Source organism: Convolutriloba macropyga, chromosome 3 (genome assembly GCF_964194025.1).
Source record: "Convolutriloba macropyga chromosome 3, txConMacr16.3, whole genome shotgun sequence".
NCBI classification, from domain to species: Eukaryota; Metazoa; Xenacoelomorpha; order Acoela; family Convolutidae; genus Convolutriloba; species Convolutriloba macropyga.
This window is the reverse complement of record NC_134470.1, coordinates 46,962,334-46,980,984: the sequence shown is the minus strand read 5'-3', so window position 1 is coordinate 46,980,984 and position 18,651 is coordinate 46,962,334. Positions and strand designations below refer to the sequence as shown.

Below are 18,651 nucleotides of genomic sequence, written 5' to 3'. Positions count from 1 at the left end.
ACGCAACTCTATACGTATTTAAATACTCGATTCTGATTGGCTAATAATCTCTCGCTTTACTCAGTAACAGTTGGTTAGGTTAATTGAGCAAACCATCCTGAAGCTTACCGTCCTTAAAAGTATGGTAATTGAGGGCGGTTTCTTGCTCCTTAACTTAACCAACAGAAAGTACGTTATGGTCACTTCTTTGAATCATAATAAGAGTCTTTTAACAGAGTAAACAGAGTAAATGAGCTAACTCTAGTTTATCAAATTCCCTTTTCCAATAAAAGCTTTCTATCATATGCTTTCGATTTGGTATCTAATATTAGTACAACCAACGCTGAACTTGCAAGCAGCTGAGTCTTTGTCAATCTCTGTTGTTGAATTCCGTGTTCAATTAAATTGAGAGAAGCTATGGAGTTGTTTCGCGTTCATTTTTATATATTAAGAGTTCGGTCGAAAAACTCTTTAAAATGAAAATGTTTTCCAATGTTCAGAACACTTGCCAATTTTTTTTGCCTGCGCTTTACCTCATTTAGCGCTGAAAGGGAATGAAATCTGCTTTTTTTATCGACGGTAGAACATACTGCTAAAACGATTTTGACAGCATAGAGAACAGTTTTTTTGTATCTAAGCTTGTGTAGGAGAATAAAAGAAACAGTGAACAGTGCTAAGGGTAAAAGACTATTAGCGTTGTTCATTTTGATCCCCTTTCTGTTGTTATAGCAACTATTTACCTCATAGTTATAGTCATAGTCCTAGTTATAAGTACAGTTATAGTGACAGCCACGTAACAAAGGAATCAAAAGGGACTTAAAAAGAACAGAATATGCACTCAACACCAATCGCCTCAAAACACGATTTTTTTTTTCAACAAAAATGTTCCAACAAAAAACGGACTTGAACATGTAATAACTTGAGCTGCAAATCAACTGTTGCTGTCCCAGATTTTGGTTTTTTAACTCAGCTAGTTTGTTCACAGAGTAAACCCCAACTTAAATTTAAGGTTAAAAATTTTTTCAATGGGCAGGTCTTCGATTTGTTTTCTTTTCAGATTGAACTAATTTACTTAACGAGAACCAAAATTTTGTGATCTCCAGTAGCATTTCAAGTCCAAATGACTTTGACAAAACTAAGCCCCATTAGTAGTTGTTGACCTAATGTAGTGCAAAGGTTAAAATAAGGCTGATATACAGCCACATTAGCAAACTGCAAAAAGAAACAGAAAACCACAAAAACTGCATTGTGTCACTAAACATGAAAAAGGGTAATATCTAATTCAAAACAAAGATCGGCCCTGCCTGTCAGAAGATACAAAAGAATACAATTTTTCTCGGGCAACTCAATAGAAAAGATTAGATTTGTATTCGTTTTTCATGCAAAAAAAAACAAAACGGCAATGATTGTTCAACAACGTAAACACCGTCCGGTTACAATTTTCCACTGGCAGAAAATTTTGCTGGTTCAACAAAGCCAAAGAAGTCGTAAGAGTAACTAAGCAGAATCAACTTCGGACAATCCGCAACTAACACAAAAAATTGATGTTTATCAGTTGACAATGAAAATAAAGAGAGGATAGCACGAGCGAGGCGATTGTAAATACTGATATACAAAACATACGAGCAAACTCATCATTAGCCGACAAAAAAATTGAAGAAACGAGGGAGGATTTTGGGAATGATTTTGAGCTGATTTGAAACTGGAACGAGCACACACGGGACACACAACCTACAGAAGTTTACGAAAGTTGAGGTTAAACAATTCCGACAGAAGCCCACTGGAGTTGCCTGAGTGGTCTAGCATGTTTACCGCAACATTATATAAATGCGTGAATCTTAATTAATAGAAATTGAGCCATTTGATATCTCTTCTAATGGTGAAAGCAAAAACTGCAATCGCAGGAATAAATTCCTGGAAAAATTTACCTTGCGTTCCGGGGCATTCTAGAGAAATGTCTCGTGAAAGACCACAATATTATAAATGCACAGCTAGAGGGCCTTCGAAATCCAAATCAAATAAAAACTGACTATTGAGGAAGCACTGCCTATTTTTTTGTATTCTATCTATATTCGTGAACGTTTTCACATTGTACATATTGGCGATCTGAAACCAACTTCAACATTGTTCAAGGCAATAGATACGCATCCAAAGGTCCTGAGTGAATAATAGATCTTCTATTTTGCTGATAAGGACGAAGAAAGGCATGATCTGGTTTAGAAGATGACTAATTAGATTAAAATTCGTGCATGAAGCGTTTTCAGTGCTTCAATGTGAACGCAAAAACGAAGACCGATGCACCACAAGTAGTAAAAAATACTTTCAAAGAATTTTGGCTCAATGGTATTTCAGTGCCAGCATCAACGTCAAAGAGAATTTGCTAACGTAAAATCATCATCTCCAGTTAGCAGATGACACTCTTCAAATTTGGACTTCTTTCTGTTAAAGACCATGAACATCATTGATCGATATACCGCAAATAGAAAAAAAATCTTTACGTTAATGATGTCTGGGGAAAAGAAAAGCAATCAAAGAGTGCAAGGTAAACGCTTTGGCATAAGTGAATGTAACAAATGCACTATTGATTGCTACACTCAAAAGTTCAAATGAACGAGGGCTATCACGCAGTCAAGGTAAGCGCAGAAACAATCAACCAAAAAAAACAATATTATGAGTTTCCTGGAGATGTGTCACTACAGAGTGGTGAAAACAGGTTGAACACATTTGTTCTCCTTCTTTCCTCAATTGTGGATGAAATTTTAACAAACTCTATCAATTCTTTCATGCTTACAAGCGATAAATAAATTGTGCAATCAAATATTTTTGATGTTTTGCTTAACATAGCAGGCATACAGAGAACAAAGATTGGAAACAGAATACTTTCATGTCAAATAAACGGATCATATTCAAAAATGCACTAACATGAGGCATTTGTACACCAATCAGTTTCGTGTAAAAACTCTGAATAAAACAGGTTCGAATAATGTTTCAATCCCGTTCAATGCAACAATATCGATATGAAAAAAATGCTCTGTTTTTGTGTCACGGTACTGCAGGATAAAAACACGAAGTCATCAACTGGCTGCCCTAACAGAAGTTGAATGAGTGGTAGTTAAACCCATGACGGGCAGGTGAGGAGAGAGAAGCTGAGGCATTCCACGCGGACAGAAGGTGGGAAGTTTTATTGAGAAAATCCAAACTATGTGGAACACAGAAATCAAAACTTGCAAAAACAATTTGGTCTGTCGGTCGAAGAAGGACTTGCGAGCAGAAAATATGATAGAAATAACATTAAAGGTTTAAGGAGAGCAATACGAGAAAGGCCTGCATTAAAGTGGATCAGAGCCAAATCTACCAAAGAACTACAGCTCTGCATTTGACCAGCATAACCACTGGAACAATAATTCCAAAGGGACTCGAAAATGATTATTTGTACCAGTAGTCGATTGATACAAATATTGAAAAGGGTTTATGAAAACAGCGAATTAGTCGGAAAAGGTAAGACGATATAAAGAACACAAGAAAGCCCGGCTGAACGACATCCTGCCGGCTGGACATGATTTACCGCATGGGTTGATCGGAAAAATCTTCAAATCTTGCGATGGACTAAATGCCTTGCTGCTCAGCATTGAAACACTGTTTCCTCCAGTGCCAATTCCCAAATGGGAAAAGATTTGCTTGAAATTTTGGATCTATTCTGTTTCCCCCGGCTTAGTTAGCATAAATCATTTATGAGCCCCCGGCGCACCTGCTGTTTTCTTACATATTAACTTTCTATATAACAATATATAATTTGTAACTGGGGGTCACAAAAAGCACTGGGAGCCGAAACAGAATAGATCCAAAGTTTTTATGGCGACCAAAACTCAACTCTCCATTGCAAATACATGAGAACCCTCCTTGGAGTGAAAAAGAGAAAGACACAAGTGCGACTTAACACTTCCATAGATGTGTATCAAGATTCACAACCAAAAAAATATTCAACCAACTTAGCATAGACAGTCCAAAAACGTAATTATTATACAGAGTTGCTATTTCTGGTTGAATTCAGTTACAAGACTGCAATGGATACATGGCTCTCACGGCAAACAACAAACTTTTATAGCCAGTTGAGGGTTTGAGACGCCGGGTACAAATGACTTTTGACAGTAGAAACATGCGTGTCATGTTCACAACCCAGCGGTCATCGGCGGCACAAGGGTTACTAATGTTGAAAAATAAAGATAGATGGGTGGTTAACTGAGCCAGTCTGGTGGCAGCCACCGAAAAACAAATAGCTCGAACAGGTCAACTTGCTTCAGTCTAAGCAAACATACTGCTATCGTTGTTCAAATCTCAAGCAGAAACCGTGAACAACAAGCAATTCCCAACAAAATTAATTGCGGTTGTGGAAGAAAAAAGATAACTCTTAGAGCAAGAAAAATTTAATGCAGATTTGAAATATATGAAAGCTGAGGAAAAATTTCCGAAAGCAGCACGATTTTACAGTTCTCATCACTCATTGACAAAAAGCAGCTATTCTCATGTCAAAGGAAAAAACGAGGTTCAATAAAACTTTAAAATAGGGAAGTGAGAAACATTTGAGCCAGTTTGCGCACTCTATCTTAGATTCGTTTATTGACATGGCAATGTGAACAACTTCGTGCTCTCCACAGAATTAGAAACTATGACCCGGTGTTTGTAATTTCGGAAACACATGAAAACAGAGTTCTCATTTATTGAATTTTCAATGGATCTTTACTTCAAAATTACCAACCCTAATAGCATGAAAAGTTGTTATGAAGCAATAATGGGTCAGAGCTTTGTCGTTGAACAGCAATAAGAGAAAAATTTCTGCAAATAACTTTATTCTATTAAAGAGTCCAAATACGATTATTCCAAAAGTGTTTTGTTTTTCAAATTTGGAATGGACATCGTTTTCATGCGGAACTCCATATAAACTAAAATCGGATTGTGCAGTTTTGGCTTGTAAATGTTCCTATACCCTCAGTTCATGTTTTTGATGCAAAAAATATTGATGCAAGCATTGAGTATCAAAACCTCTTTTATGTTTTCAAAATACTTGGAGGGAAGTGATTCCAAACTATTGCGGAAGGCTTAAAAAAGATTCTGCTGCCGCTGATGAGCTTGAATTTTAAAAAGACTATATCGAATTGGTCGATTGACTGAACAGCCAACGCCTTTCATTATTGGCTATGTTGTCATCTGTCAACCATATCTTCCCAATCAACCTGTGATTTTCAAGATCTTTAGTGTGTTTGTTTTTGCTACTCCAAAAACATGAAACGCACTGGTGCAACCAACTGAGCATTAGCTTAAAATGACGTTTGTTCAATGCAAAATGTCCTATGGGAGAATTCGACTTGGTTTTTAAGTTCAAATTTGCTTTCCATATAAAACGCCTAAGTTTATGATTTTGACTTTTGATTTTGTGTTTAGGCACAAGACGTTAACGAGAGGTTAAACCTGTCTCGTAGAAAACAAGTGATCAAGAATTTGTTTAAAAAACACATTCAACGACTAAGAGAGGTTCTTGCAGGACGAGGTTTTTGCGATCATGAATAAATTATTGTTTTTAGAGAAGGCTAGACCAAAATAGGCAGAAATATATGCAGAATGATGGTTTAAATCCATCAGAAAAAGTTCGTCAACCTTAATTTTTTCTTGATTGCACTATCGCAATTGTTTATCAATGTCATAGAAAAGGCAATATATAAACAATGGTGAAACTTTTTAAGTTTTCTCAATTTTTCTTTCTCTCAACTTGCCTACTCGTTGATTTTTTTGAAACTGCTAATACTGAAAGAATCCAAAAGAAGCACATGTGGGGGTCACCATTCTCTGCGAACTGTTGTAGACGATTAAAACAAAAACAGTTTTCGATTTCAATTTTTCAGGAAGAAGGGCTGATGTTCACTCTAAGAACGCCTTTTCTGCAGTCGCATTTCAAATTGCTACTGCAAGAGAATCTCATAAACGCAGGATCATTGAATTACTATGTGGCAAGTTAAAACTGCCAAAAAAACTAATACGAATCATTCGTTATTTAAAATCCAATTCGACTTTTTCCACCATAATTCCAATTTGTACTAACAGAGATTTACGGTAGAAATTGATGACTCATCTGTTATATATATGCGAAAAAACTAATATATTTCAAGATTTTTTGAGTTCCTCCTCAACAATTGAAAAAACTCTCAATTAAGAAGTTTCTCTGTCTTAACTGTACACTCAGGATTAAACAAAATGAACTATTGCTTCTTAATGACACTTTTTTTTACTATATAAGTCCATTTTTTGCACCTTTTAAAATCTATTTTTGTTAGTTTTTACCTCGAAACACTTTCTACTTAAGATATTTACAATAAATCTAGTACATTAACTTCTGCAAAACTACGGCAATTGATTTTGCGGCCTCAAATATATTATACAAGACAATTATTGATACATTTTGATCTTTTTCGCGATGGATTCCATTTTGAAACAACTACTACTTTAAAAATTTATATATACAACTTGAAAACTAAAAACTGATATACAATTGAATTTTAATACTCGTTTTGTAAAGAAAATATGACAAAATTCATTTTCGAAATTGTTTTTTCAGTTTTCGAAAGGCTTCACTTAGGACGTTTTTGTGCAAAACTACATGAGGAATTAAAAAAGATACGCAATTGATTTTCGATGACTCATAAACAATAGTTTTGATCATAATGGATTTTTTTGATGATTCATGTGTTGGATAGAAAAAGATTTTCAATATCGGAAAATTGTCTGTAAAATTAGCAAATTGGGAGGTTAAAATGAAAGCACCTTTGGTGGTAGGTGACTCATATTTACTATACATGGCCAAAAGTGATACATTTGTAAGCTCTCTTGCAATAAGTGAAAACTTTTCATCAAGGAATTTTTTTCGTACAGTTGGTAATTCAATAGTTAAAAAATGTTTGCATTGGTCCGTTATTTCCCAAATTTAATATATTGACGGAAATTTGATCATTTTTGTGTTGGATTTTGTTTTGGAAACTACTTCTAACTAAGAAATTTATCTGTAGGAAGTGTAAATTGGGAGAAAAACACTGATGTACCGTTGACCTTTAATCATATGTACTATATATATAACGAAAGATGATAAACGTTTCATCTTTTTTAAATCTTCAATATTGAAAAAACTTTACTGAAGAAGTTTTTCCATGCCACATGTACAATAAGTAGTAAAAAAAATGAAGTACAATTGGCCTGTCTCTACTGATATGCACTATTTGAGTAGAAGTTTGATGAATCTTTGGACATTTTGTGCTCATTTTTACTATAGCAATGACTATATATCGACCTATTGAAATTTTTTCTTATGACTTGTACATTGAGTGGTAAAATTGATTCATGGTTGACCTTTGATAATTCTTATATGGTATTTGTGAACAGGAGTGATGCATTTCTACGGGCTTCATGCATTATACGTATATCTTCCGATTGAAGCAACTGTTTTGAAATTACGTATCTGCCTCTCCTCTACTTTAAGCGATATAGATAAAATGTGGTAAACTGTGGTAATGTGTGCTGAAGAGAGCTTGAATACTAAACTTGAAAAAATTTGCGGATTTCTTTTTTGTTCCATGTTCTGATTTAATTGCTCGTTCTTGTTGCCATAGTTCATTAACACAGGTGATGAACAAATAATTTTAAATCCGTGGATGAGCTATCAACGGATAAAAACAGAAAGGAACAACAAAATATAGGTGTAGACGTTTTTAAACTTTTTTGCTTCTTTAAAATTTTGCTTCGTTACGCCCTACTTTTTAAATTCTTCTTCCCACTCTAAAATTATTGTATGCGAGTAAAAAATTTGTCGGCATCTGATTTATATAGTTTTTAAGATATGAATGAAAAATTAATCCTTGCACACGGTGACTCAGATAAGTTCGAGTTTGAGTTTCTGTTATAAAAATAATCTTCAGGTTATGATTACATCAGAGCATACGCTAGGCAAAGTCCTCTCCGCAATACCAATCCAACGCTTATTTTTGCATTCACATTGGAAAAACAGATTTTTAGTTCCGAAAAAATGCAATTCTGACAAAATCGATACAAACAAATTGGAATTATAATAACCCACGGGAACTTCCATTTCGTTTCCTGGCCGTGCATTCAACAAATATTTTGTATAGTTTACACCTTTGAGTAAATCTTTCATAAAATCTTTCCATGAGATTAAGGAGAACCACCTCCACCAGCAACCAGTACCGAGAAAGCCAACCATCACAATTCAACTGATTCACGTTTCATATCTGATTCACGTTTTGTGTTCTTGATTCTGATTGAATGATGAATTTAAAACCTATTTCTGTTTACTGTTGCATGTTTTTGCGACAGTAACCCCCCCCCCCCCCCCCAACTTAGCGGTCAGATAACCTATACCCCCCCCCACCATAATGGGAGATAATTTTATAATTTTCATGGAAGGCTATAATGGGAAAGACCCGCCCTGCCTTATCATACTTGCTCATCACATACTTGCTGAAACTGAAACCATAGAAAAGCCTCGAAAACTTGCAAAGTTTTACCGGGCGATCCGAATGCATATGCGCCTCCATGGATATAGATTAGAGCCCCTTTCCGTTTCCCATTTTGCTCCCCTTGACTTTGCTGCTCCCTGTCCTTCTTGTACCTCAAAATCTCTCCTTTTCCATCTTTGTCTTTGTGAACAGTATCCAATTCCAGCGGGGCTTTGTTATCAAGTATCCGGTTCCTCAGATTTGCCATGAAGGCAATTACATCTAAGAAAGCGGTCCCCTGGGTCATCGAAGGTGGCAGCTGTGAAAATTATTTATATGCCAAGTTAGTTTTCTCAGGATTGAATCCTGAATTTATTGCGCGCGTTGGTCAGACGCGCGCATTAAATTATACAATGGGTTTTAGCTGCAGTTTCTGTTGTTTCTTAAGCTGTTTTGCAACGTGTAATGCTTTATAATCATATTTTGCTTAACATGGCAAGTATTCGACTCATAGTTATACTATGTGTACTACTCATGTCCTCCGATAGTATCTCAAAAATTTTTATTTGCAGTTTTTCTCGAACACCTTCATTCGAAGGAAGCTGTAGCAGCAAATAATGTGCCTTAACATCCAAATTCAACTAATGTTCAACTAATGTCAACTAAAATTACCACTACATATATGCGTTTAGTGGAACATGGTTGTCACAAAATCGTCCGGAAGAGTTTTGGCTTGTAGATAAGCAAAACTTTGACCGTTTTCACAAAGATCGCATCCAAACGACAAAAACAAAAGGTGGTGTTATTATAATGTAAATTCCACAGTTTTTAAAACTTCGTCTCCGCGATGATCTCAACTCCTACCCGGATATAAATTTTAAATATAAAGTTCGTGGGTTGAGTCGAGCATACAAAAAAGAAATGCGTACTAAATTTATCATACTCTCCCAAAAAAAATTTTAAGAATGTTTTTGGGAAAAATTGGTCCTTGGAATTGATCTTGCTATGACTGAAGGAAAACCTGTCATAATTGCTGGAGACTACAATTTAAACTATTTTGCGAAGTGCGACAGACGTCTGCTGCAATCTGTAATTTCTCCATGTGATCTTAAACCATCGATTATTGATACAGCTACAAGAATGACTAACTTTTCTTCAACTCTTATCGATTACATCATAAAAGACGATTACGAAACAGGCTTAGTACCGGATTGAACTTTGAAAACTGATCATTATGCAACAATCACAGTTCTTAAATCGGTGATGCTAAAATCAAAGAAAAACAAAACAGAAATATTTTGACAAAAAATTTTCAGCCCAAATCTTTGTCGAAATTTTAGACTGGAGACACTTTTTTGGTGCTGTGACGGGAGTCATGATGTTATTAGAATTTCAAAGAATTGTTGAAAGAGCATTAGCACTACTTGCTCCAATTAAAATTTGTTATATTAGGAAAGACAAACCAAAGTTTTTGCTTCAAGAAAAATGACTACGTGAGAAAACAAAAAAGCAGAGTTTTTAAGCGTTAGCGATGATAAAACTAAAAGCTATTTAGTTCGTCAAAAAGAAATACAACTTCTCTCAAGTTTTATGGAGTTAAACGGTGAAAATTACAGATGGAACTTCATTCAAGATCGTCGTAATAAAAAAAGACTCAAACAAGAATTCAATTTTTATTAAACAGTTTTGGTAATAAGATAAACAAGCCTATGAAAACTGCAAAATATTTAAATTGCAGATTTTCTACTCTAGGAGAGTTCATTGGCTTGCAACCAAACAAACAACATTCCTCTCAAAACTGCTCCGAGAAACTGATTTAAATTTCGATGCATAACGACCAAGGAAACAAATGTGCCCATTGATTCATTTCATACCAATAAACCGCTCGGTCCTTCAAAAATACCAGCTTGGGCGATAAAAGATGCTAAAGCAGCGCTAGCGGAAGTTTTGGTTATCTCATTAATCAGTTGATTTCAGAAGGAAAGTTTCAAGAAGATCCTGAAAAAGCTTGTGTAACTCCACTTTTCAAGAAAGGAAATCCCGAAGACCCACTCAATGATAGATCTATATCTGTCACTTCGGTTTTGTCAAATTGTTTTGAAAAGGCATTCAGTACACAAATCACAATTTTCTTAGAAAGGAAGCAATTATTGTCGATTAGTCAATTTGGATATAGAAAACAATTTTCAACAATTGATGCCATTCTGAAAACGACACAACAAATAATATTAGAACTCAACAAGAAAATGTTACAGCTGCGTTTTTATATATTTCAAAGGCTTTTGATTCTATAAACCACAAAATACTGTTACGTAGACTTGAAAATATAGGTTTTGACGAACATACTACCAATTTAATAGAGAATTGATTGAGTGAAAGAACGCAAAGTTTCGCCCTAAATGGAATTGAGTCAGATTGGATAAATTTGAGAAGAGGAGTTCAACAAGTTACTATTTTAGGACCTCTATTATTTAAAATTTACGTCAACGATTTAGCAAAGATTGTAGAAAAGATATGCACGGTCGTCCAGTATGCAGACGACTTTTTTCTTTTAACATCCGACACTGATGAAATTTCGTCAAAAACAAAACTTGAATATAAAATCTCAAAAATTATCGATTTTTTTGCAAACTCCCAGTTAGTAGTGAATAAACAAAAAACAGAATATATTGTGTTCAGCACCAGGAAGAGGTTAACAAATACTGTTCTGAATGTCGACAAAGAAAAAATAGCAGAATCAAATAGTGTGAAGTATCTTGGCGTAATTATTTATAGCAAACTAAAATTTGATGGACAAGTGAAACAATTCTTCAGAGAATGGCTTGTGGAATTAAAGTTTTGAATACATTAAAAAGTTTACCAGAGAAAACAAACATCTTGTTACTTAATGCATTAGTAAAAAGTCGTCTTCATAATTCCGCTTTATTTTTGATAGGGTTCCAAAATTCATTACTCACAACTTAAGAAAAACAATTGAATTGGGGAAGAAAAACTATTTTTAATAGGAAAAAATACGATCGGTCCAGAGATCTCAAACTTCGCAACGAAATATTACCAGGCTCTTTTCTCTTGGAATATCATTGCTCAAAACATTTTCTTCGCTTACCCGGCAACGATCTTCCAGCATATAAAATTGAACCTCTCTCTACCATGAGAATAAAACATCATGACAGGTCAAAAAAATAACTTTCGATATAAGAAAGCACAATAAGTTTTTAATTGATGATTTTTTTGCACAAGCAATTCCAATTTATAATAGTCTGCCTTCTAATATTAGACTGAAAACAACATCGAAAGCAAAGCTTCCTTAAAAAAGGAACTGAAAGAATTTTTTTGGAAAGAATTTTTGAAGGACTCAAAAGTAACTGATATGAAAGATAACATTGAGAGCATTAGATTTTAATTTTAGTTTTTTAATCTTCTTGATGTACATATAAAATTGTGAGAACATTTTATGCTCGCTTTTTAGGCCATTATTTACTAATGTAAGGTCAAAATTTTAGTTAAGTAATTTAATAATTTTATAATTTTACATAATGTTATATTCTTAACTTCACATTGCCTCTTTTACCATTTGCATTTTATTCTTATGTGTACCAGAGGAAATTAACAATGTTAATTTTTTTTTACTGAACAGACTCTGCAAAACATCAATTCTAAGAACAGTAAAACATTTCTTCGAATTCATAAAGTTGCTAAATCGCCCACACTATGATGTTGATAGGGTAGTTGTTGATTAATGTGTTGACTAATACTATGTTGTTGATTATTAATCAACTGTCGCTTTTGAAAGTGGTCAATTCAGCACACCTCTCCTCCAGCCTTGGGCTTAATTTCGGCTTCCATCGATCGATAAATATAGTTTGAACTCTGATTATAGTTATACTAATATTACCTCTCCACTAAAGACTTATCCACAAGAGGAGATTCAAAAACTTATCCATATCAGCAAATAGACCTTATTGACAACTGAAATTTGTTCATGCGCCAGACAGAGCAAGAAAAAAATTCTAGTCATATCGAAAGATCAAAGTTTGGGCGTGTCAGACCAAAACTATGTCCAGAATACGAGTCCATATCCAAATATTTTTTTATGATTCACCACTTTGATTCTCCACCCTGATTCATTTGCACCCTGATTTAACGCCTGGTGATGATAAGCTGTTATGACTGAAGTTTTTCACTATCAGTTGCCGCACACAATTAACAGCCAGATGTTTTCCAATTCATTCAATTTGTTTTGCATAGAACTCATCAAACCAAGTTCTAATTGATGAGATTGTATTGATTGAATCGGGAAAACTGCCTGGCTTGTCTTTGCTTCACAGCTTCAATCAGGTGCTTCAGAACTGAGGGATGAAAAGCTGAATTGTCTTAAAATGATTTTTAGAATTTTGTAATTGCTGCTCTTCAACATTATGACACGATCAGTTTACTTTATACGACCCAGTTCGTTTCAGCGGTTACAAATCTGTTCCCATATTAGGTTTTTGCAATTCGCTTTTGTAAACTACATATCCGCTATATTATTTTAAAGGTGCACTACAAGCTAGATCTTTAAATATCTGTTAAGCTTAGTTTTTCAATATCAAATTGGAATGAATCTGATCCAGATCACGCAATGGGGATTCTTTGTACATACAAGTTCAGTCTGATAGGGAAATGAGAGGATATATGCCACAGAAAAACTTATGCGGAAATATTTTTAATTAAATTTAGGTTGGATTTTGATCTCTGTACTCACGAATTAAAAAACGAGAAGCTGGGAGAATAACAGTTGAATTAACAAATAATTTAATACCCAAGAAAAATTTTCAATGCAAGACATAATAAACATTTACTGCTGAGAATTAAGTAGAGTCACAAGACACGCTAACACGTTTTAGGGCTCAAGTCAGTTTGTTTTCTCATTAATTTTGCTGAGTATAGAAATTGAACTCTTTTCTGTGGCAATATTGTTAAGTGCGTAATTTGTTGCTGTTTTAGTCCCCCTTTTAAGCGTTTTTCCATGTGGCTACTTTTTCGCACTTCTTTTTCGGCTTTTATGTATTCCACTTCTTCTACAAACCTTTCTTTATATTGTAACGTAAAGATAATTCACTGTGCGTTTTTTCTTCACTGTCAATTAACCTTAATGCTGGTCTCTTGTTGTTCACAAGATGCATTGTAAAAACCAGTGGGTTGAAGTTGATAGTTCTTTCGCACTGAAACATGTTTTATTTTTCCTCATTCTGCTTAGTAAATACTAATGCCAGTCTTTTCTCTTCATATGAAGCTGCCTGCTTCAACCAAGCCAGCCTAGTTAGCAACTCACTTCCCTTTAAATATTCAGCAACCTCGATTGCCCAAAAATCCTTGTTATTTGCTGTGCAAGCTATGTATTCTTTGCACTTACGTGGTTTAGTCTGACCAATAACTGCATTTGTAGATCTTCATCTCACGTTCCCTCACAACGTCACTAATACTAATTACGCTATATTATTTTAAAGGTGCACTACAAGCTAGATCTTTAAATATCTGTTAAGCTTAGTTTTTCAATATCAAATTGTAATGAATCTGATCTAGATCACGCATTGGGGAATCTTTGTACATACAAGTTCAGTCTGATAGGGTAATGAGAGGATATATGCCACAGAAAAACTTATGCAGAAATATTTTTAATTAAATTTAGGTTGGATTTTGATCTCTGTACTCACGAACTGAAAAACGGGAAGCTGGGAGAATAACAGTTGAATTAACAAATAATTTAATACTCAAGAAAATTTTCAATGCAAGACATAATAAACATTTACTGCTGAGAATTAAGTAGAGTCACAAGACACGCTAACACGTTTTAGGGCTCAAGTCAGTTTGTTTTCTCATTAATTTTGCTGAGTATAGAAATTGAACTCTTTTCTGTGGCAATATTGTTAAGTGCGTAATTTGTTGCTGTTTTAGTCCCCCTTTTAAGCGTTTTTCCATGTGGCTACTTTTTCGCACTTCTTTTTCGGCTTTTATGTATTCCACTTCTTCTACAAACCTTTCTCTATATTGTAACGTAAAGATAATTCACTGTGCGTTTTTTCTTCACTGTCAATTAACCTTAATGCTGGTCTCTTGTTGTTCACAAGATGCATTGTAAAAACCAGTGGGTTGAAGTTGATAGTTCTTTCGCACAGAAACATGTTTTATTTTTCCTCATTCTGCTTAGTAAACACAAATGCCAGTCTTTTCTCTTCATATGAAGCTGCTTGCTTCAACCAAGCCAGCCTAGTTAGCAACTCACTTCCCTTTAAATATTCAGCAACCTCATTTGCCCAAAAATCCTTGTTATTTGCTGTGCAAACTATGTAATCTTTGCACTACCGTGGTTTAGTCTGACCACTAACTGCATTTGTAGATCTTCATCTCACGTTCCCTGACAACCTCACTAATACTAATTACGCTATATTATTTTAAAATTGCTCTACAAGCTAGATCTTTAAATATCTGTTAAGCTTAGTTTTTCAATATCAAATTGGAATGAATCTGATCCAGATCACGCATTGGGGAATCTTTGTACATACAAGTTCAGTCTGATAGGGAAATGAGAGGATATATGCCACAGAAAAACTTATGCAGAAATTTTTTAAATTAAATTTAGGTTGGATTTTGATCTCTGTACTCACGAATTGAAAAACGAGAAGCTGGGAGAATAACAGTGGAATTAACAAATAATTTAATACCAAAGAAAATTTCTCAATGCAAGACATAATAAACATTTACTGCTGAAAATTAAGTAGAGTAACAAGACACGCTAACACGTTTTAAGGCTCAAGTCAGTTTGTGTTCTCAAAAATTTTGCTGAATATAGAAATTGAACTCTTTTCTGTGGCATTATTGTTAATTGCGTAATGTGTTGCTGTTTTAGTCCCCCTTTTAAGCGTTTTTCCATGTGGCTGCTTTTTCGCACTTCTTTTTCGGTTTTTATGTATTCCACTTCTTCTACAAACCCTTCTTTATATTGTAACGTAAAGATAATTCACTGTGCGTTTTTTCTTCACTGTCAATTAACCTTAATGCTGGTCTCTTGTTGTTCACAAGATGCATTGTAATAACCAGTCGGTTGAAGTTGATAGTTCTTTCGCACTGAAACATGTGTTCCTTTTCCTCTTTTTGCTTAGTAAACACAAATGCCAGTCTTTTCTCTTCATCTGAAGCTGCTTGCTTCAACCAAGCCAGCCTAGTTAGCAACTCACTTCCCTTTAATTATTCAGCAACCTCAATTGTCCAAAAATCCCTCTTATTTGATGTGCCAGCTATGTATTCTTTGCACTACCGTGGTTTAGTCTGTCCAATAACTGCAATTGTAGATCATCATCTCACGTTCCCTGACAACCTCACTAAAACTAATTCGGCTAAGTAGTACTGTGGCTGTAAAGTTAATTAGGCCAGAGTTCTCATCATGACATCAGATGCGTCAGCAGTGACATGAAATTCAGTTATCTCCTTCACTGCATTCGTCGTCCTCATGCTTTTCAGAAGTCGTACCACGTAAACAACGAAAGGATCAAAAATCTGATTGTATCAAACGCTGCGGATATTAGTTAGAGTATCTCCCTCTGGGTTTTTGGGGTTTAGAATTCTTTGTTGGTACCGCTGCACACTTGATAGAATACCGTTAGAAACACTTGCTGTTTGTCCAGGCACTGCAAAATGCTACGTTTGGGTTCAACCTCAACATGCGTTGTGTTGCGGCGGTCGTGTCTTTTTGTCCTCGCAAAATCTGAATGTTGTTCAAAAGAAACAATGCAGTAAATCAGGTTCTGCTATTTGCTTGTTGTTCAGGCATATTTTTCTATATTTTGATGCAGAAATGCTAACACATTGGACATTTACGGGTTGTTTGGGTTACACCACCGAACGCTGTTACTAACACTTTTTTCCCAAAATTGTCTTTTACTTTTGATCCGTTCATTATAATTGCGAATCTTTCCTAAACTTCTACTTCTGGTTACTGTTGATACACACTTCTAACGTTTGGGTCCCTTTGTAGTCTTCGATCAAATGAGTAGGCTTATTCAAAGCATAATTATGGTTGTTTTGTAGCTTTCCTTCTGCTACAATTCAAAGCATTTTCAATTTGTATCATTTAGCTGTAAACTTTGTCGTACACTCCAGTATCTTTTCGGTCTTCATTTCCGTCTTTGCATAGTTTTCCATGTTGAAAAGTTAGGGTACTCTTAGTTATTTTCACAATTTTGCTGGCGAAGCGGCAAACATTTTGGTTGTCATGGGACCAACGAAAGACCGCCCCATATTCACTGGGACAACTAATGTTTCATTTTGTTTTTCTATCTCTTAGCTGAAATTTTTTTGCCCTTCTAAACTGCATCTTGACCCCAAAAACGTTGCAACTGCCATCAAATTAAATTATCCGTTTAGTATGAAACCTTCAAAAGGAAACGTTGTTTCAGCTCGCAGTAGTCATTGTTCGTATCTTCCTATGACGTTGAGAAGTGTACAAATGCTTCATGGGATTGAAACATTAAATGTAGACCGTTTTTTGACATGAATATTTTTCTTCTCAAATCTTTTGATCCGTGTATGCTAGCCATTTTGAATTTAATATTAGTTACGTGGACTTGAAAGAAACGTTAGATACAGTTGATCCACTATTGGGAGAACAAAGTTTTAGGTTTCTTTCAAACGCTCTGACGTAACACAGGAACTAATTAAGGGAAACTTATAACTGTGTTGCCTTGATTCATTGTTGCTGCACTTACAATCACTGCGTGATTAGACTTGTTCGCTTGGTTTCCTGTGTTGAGGTTGTTGTTTTTGATACAACCAAGTGTAACAATGAGCGTTGATTGCGTAATCTTTTTTTTGCATATCCATTTTCGAGACACCCAGAACACAAGCGTTGCTTAGGACTGCGGCATACCACGAAGTGATATTCAATTTGTTGCTTATTGGACAGCTTCAAATTCGATGACTTTAGAGCACAACTGCAATTTTGTAAAGCATGTTTAAAGCAAAATGAGATCCGGTCTATCATTCTGGCAATCATCTGCAAAAACCATCAAATCTTTTTGACATTTAGAGGCCATTCTTGGATCGTTGCGGCAGTTTTTCTGTGTGAAACGTTGCGCGTCATTACAAATCTCATTTAAGTTTGCATTATTCCAAGATGTTTACAAAATTGCTTATCGTTGTTGAGCTATTTTTGAAGCAGGTGAAGCGTGGGTTTTTTGCTCACTGTGGTATTGTTTAGTGAGCGTCGCAAGTTAAAAATCAACAGTCAGATGTGAGCGGCTAAATTTGAGTTCCATTGGTGACCACCCAGGTTGAGGTGCCATCCGGAAGTGACCTCTGATCAGACCAACTCCAAAGCACACGGTGTGTTCCCAGACCAAAATTACAGGGTCTGGGATTTGGTTCCAGCGCACAATAGTATGATCAGAGGTCACTTCGGTCTGGGGATGGTATGATCAGAGGTCACTTCGGTCTGGGGATGGTATGATCAGACGTCACTTCGGTCTGGGGATGGTATGATCAGAGGTCACTTCGGACTGGAGATGGTATGATCAGAAGTCACTTCAGGATGGGAATGGTCTGATCAGAGGTGGATTCAAGCGCACATTAGTCTGATCGACCATTTCGCGCGGATTTTTTTTGATTTTTTGTTTTTTTAAGAGAGATGTCGGCTCTGTCAAGAGGCAACAAAAAGCAGCATTCTGATCACAGACAGATCTAGAGTCTGATGTCTTTGATCAGAACTTAAGGGGTCCGACTGATTGAACAAGTCAGTCCCCTTACAAGGAATCCTTGTTTAACTGTAGAATACGATGTTTTATATGCAAAACTGTCTAAATTTATCCATTGAGTTGGAAATATGCACTAATGTTTACTAAATAATTTTTTACTCAGCAGTTGGGTTATCTTTTCTTTAGCAATAATACTTTTAGAATGGTCTTTTTTAGATGAATATAATAATGCAAACATAAATTTGTATGAAATGAATATATTATAACAAAATTCGTGCGGTGAGGTGATTTTGAGCGCACAATAGTCTGATCAGAAGTGATTTTGAGCGCACAATCGTCTGGACAATGGTCTGGGTTTGAACTGGGCCATGGTCGCACAATCGTCTGGACAATGGTCTGATTATGGTCCTTTCCGTCTGGGAAGGTCTGATCAGAGACAGTTTCGAGCG

At 35.4% G+C, this 18,651-nt stretch overlaps 1 protein-coding gene across 1 annotated transcript in view; it reads right to left on the bottom strand.

Annotated features, from left to right (window-relative positions):
- Positions 1 to 18,651, bottom strand: part of LOC142337095 (arylacetamide deacetylase-like) — a 53,745-nt gene that overhangs the window by 28,011 nt on the left and 7,083 nt on the right. Inside the window, exon 2 of the mRNA XM_075386173.1 lies at positions 8,544 to 8,793. Within this exon, the coding sequence (XP_075242288.1) occupies positions 8,544 to 8,793 (250 nt within the window). The remainder of the gene's footprint in view (positions 1 to 8,543; positions 8,794 to 18,651) is intronic.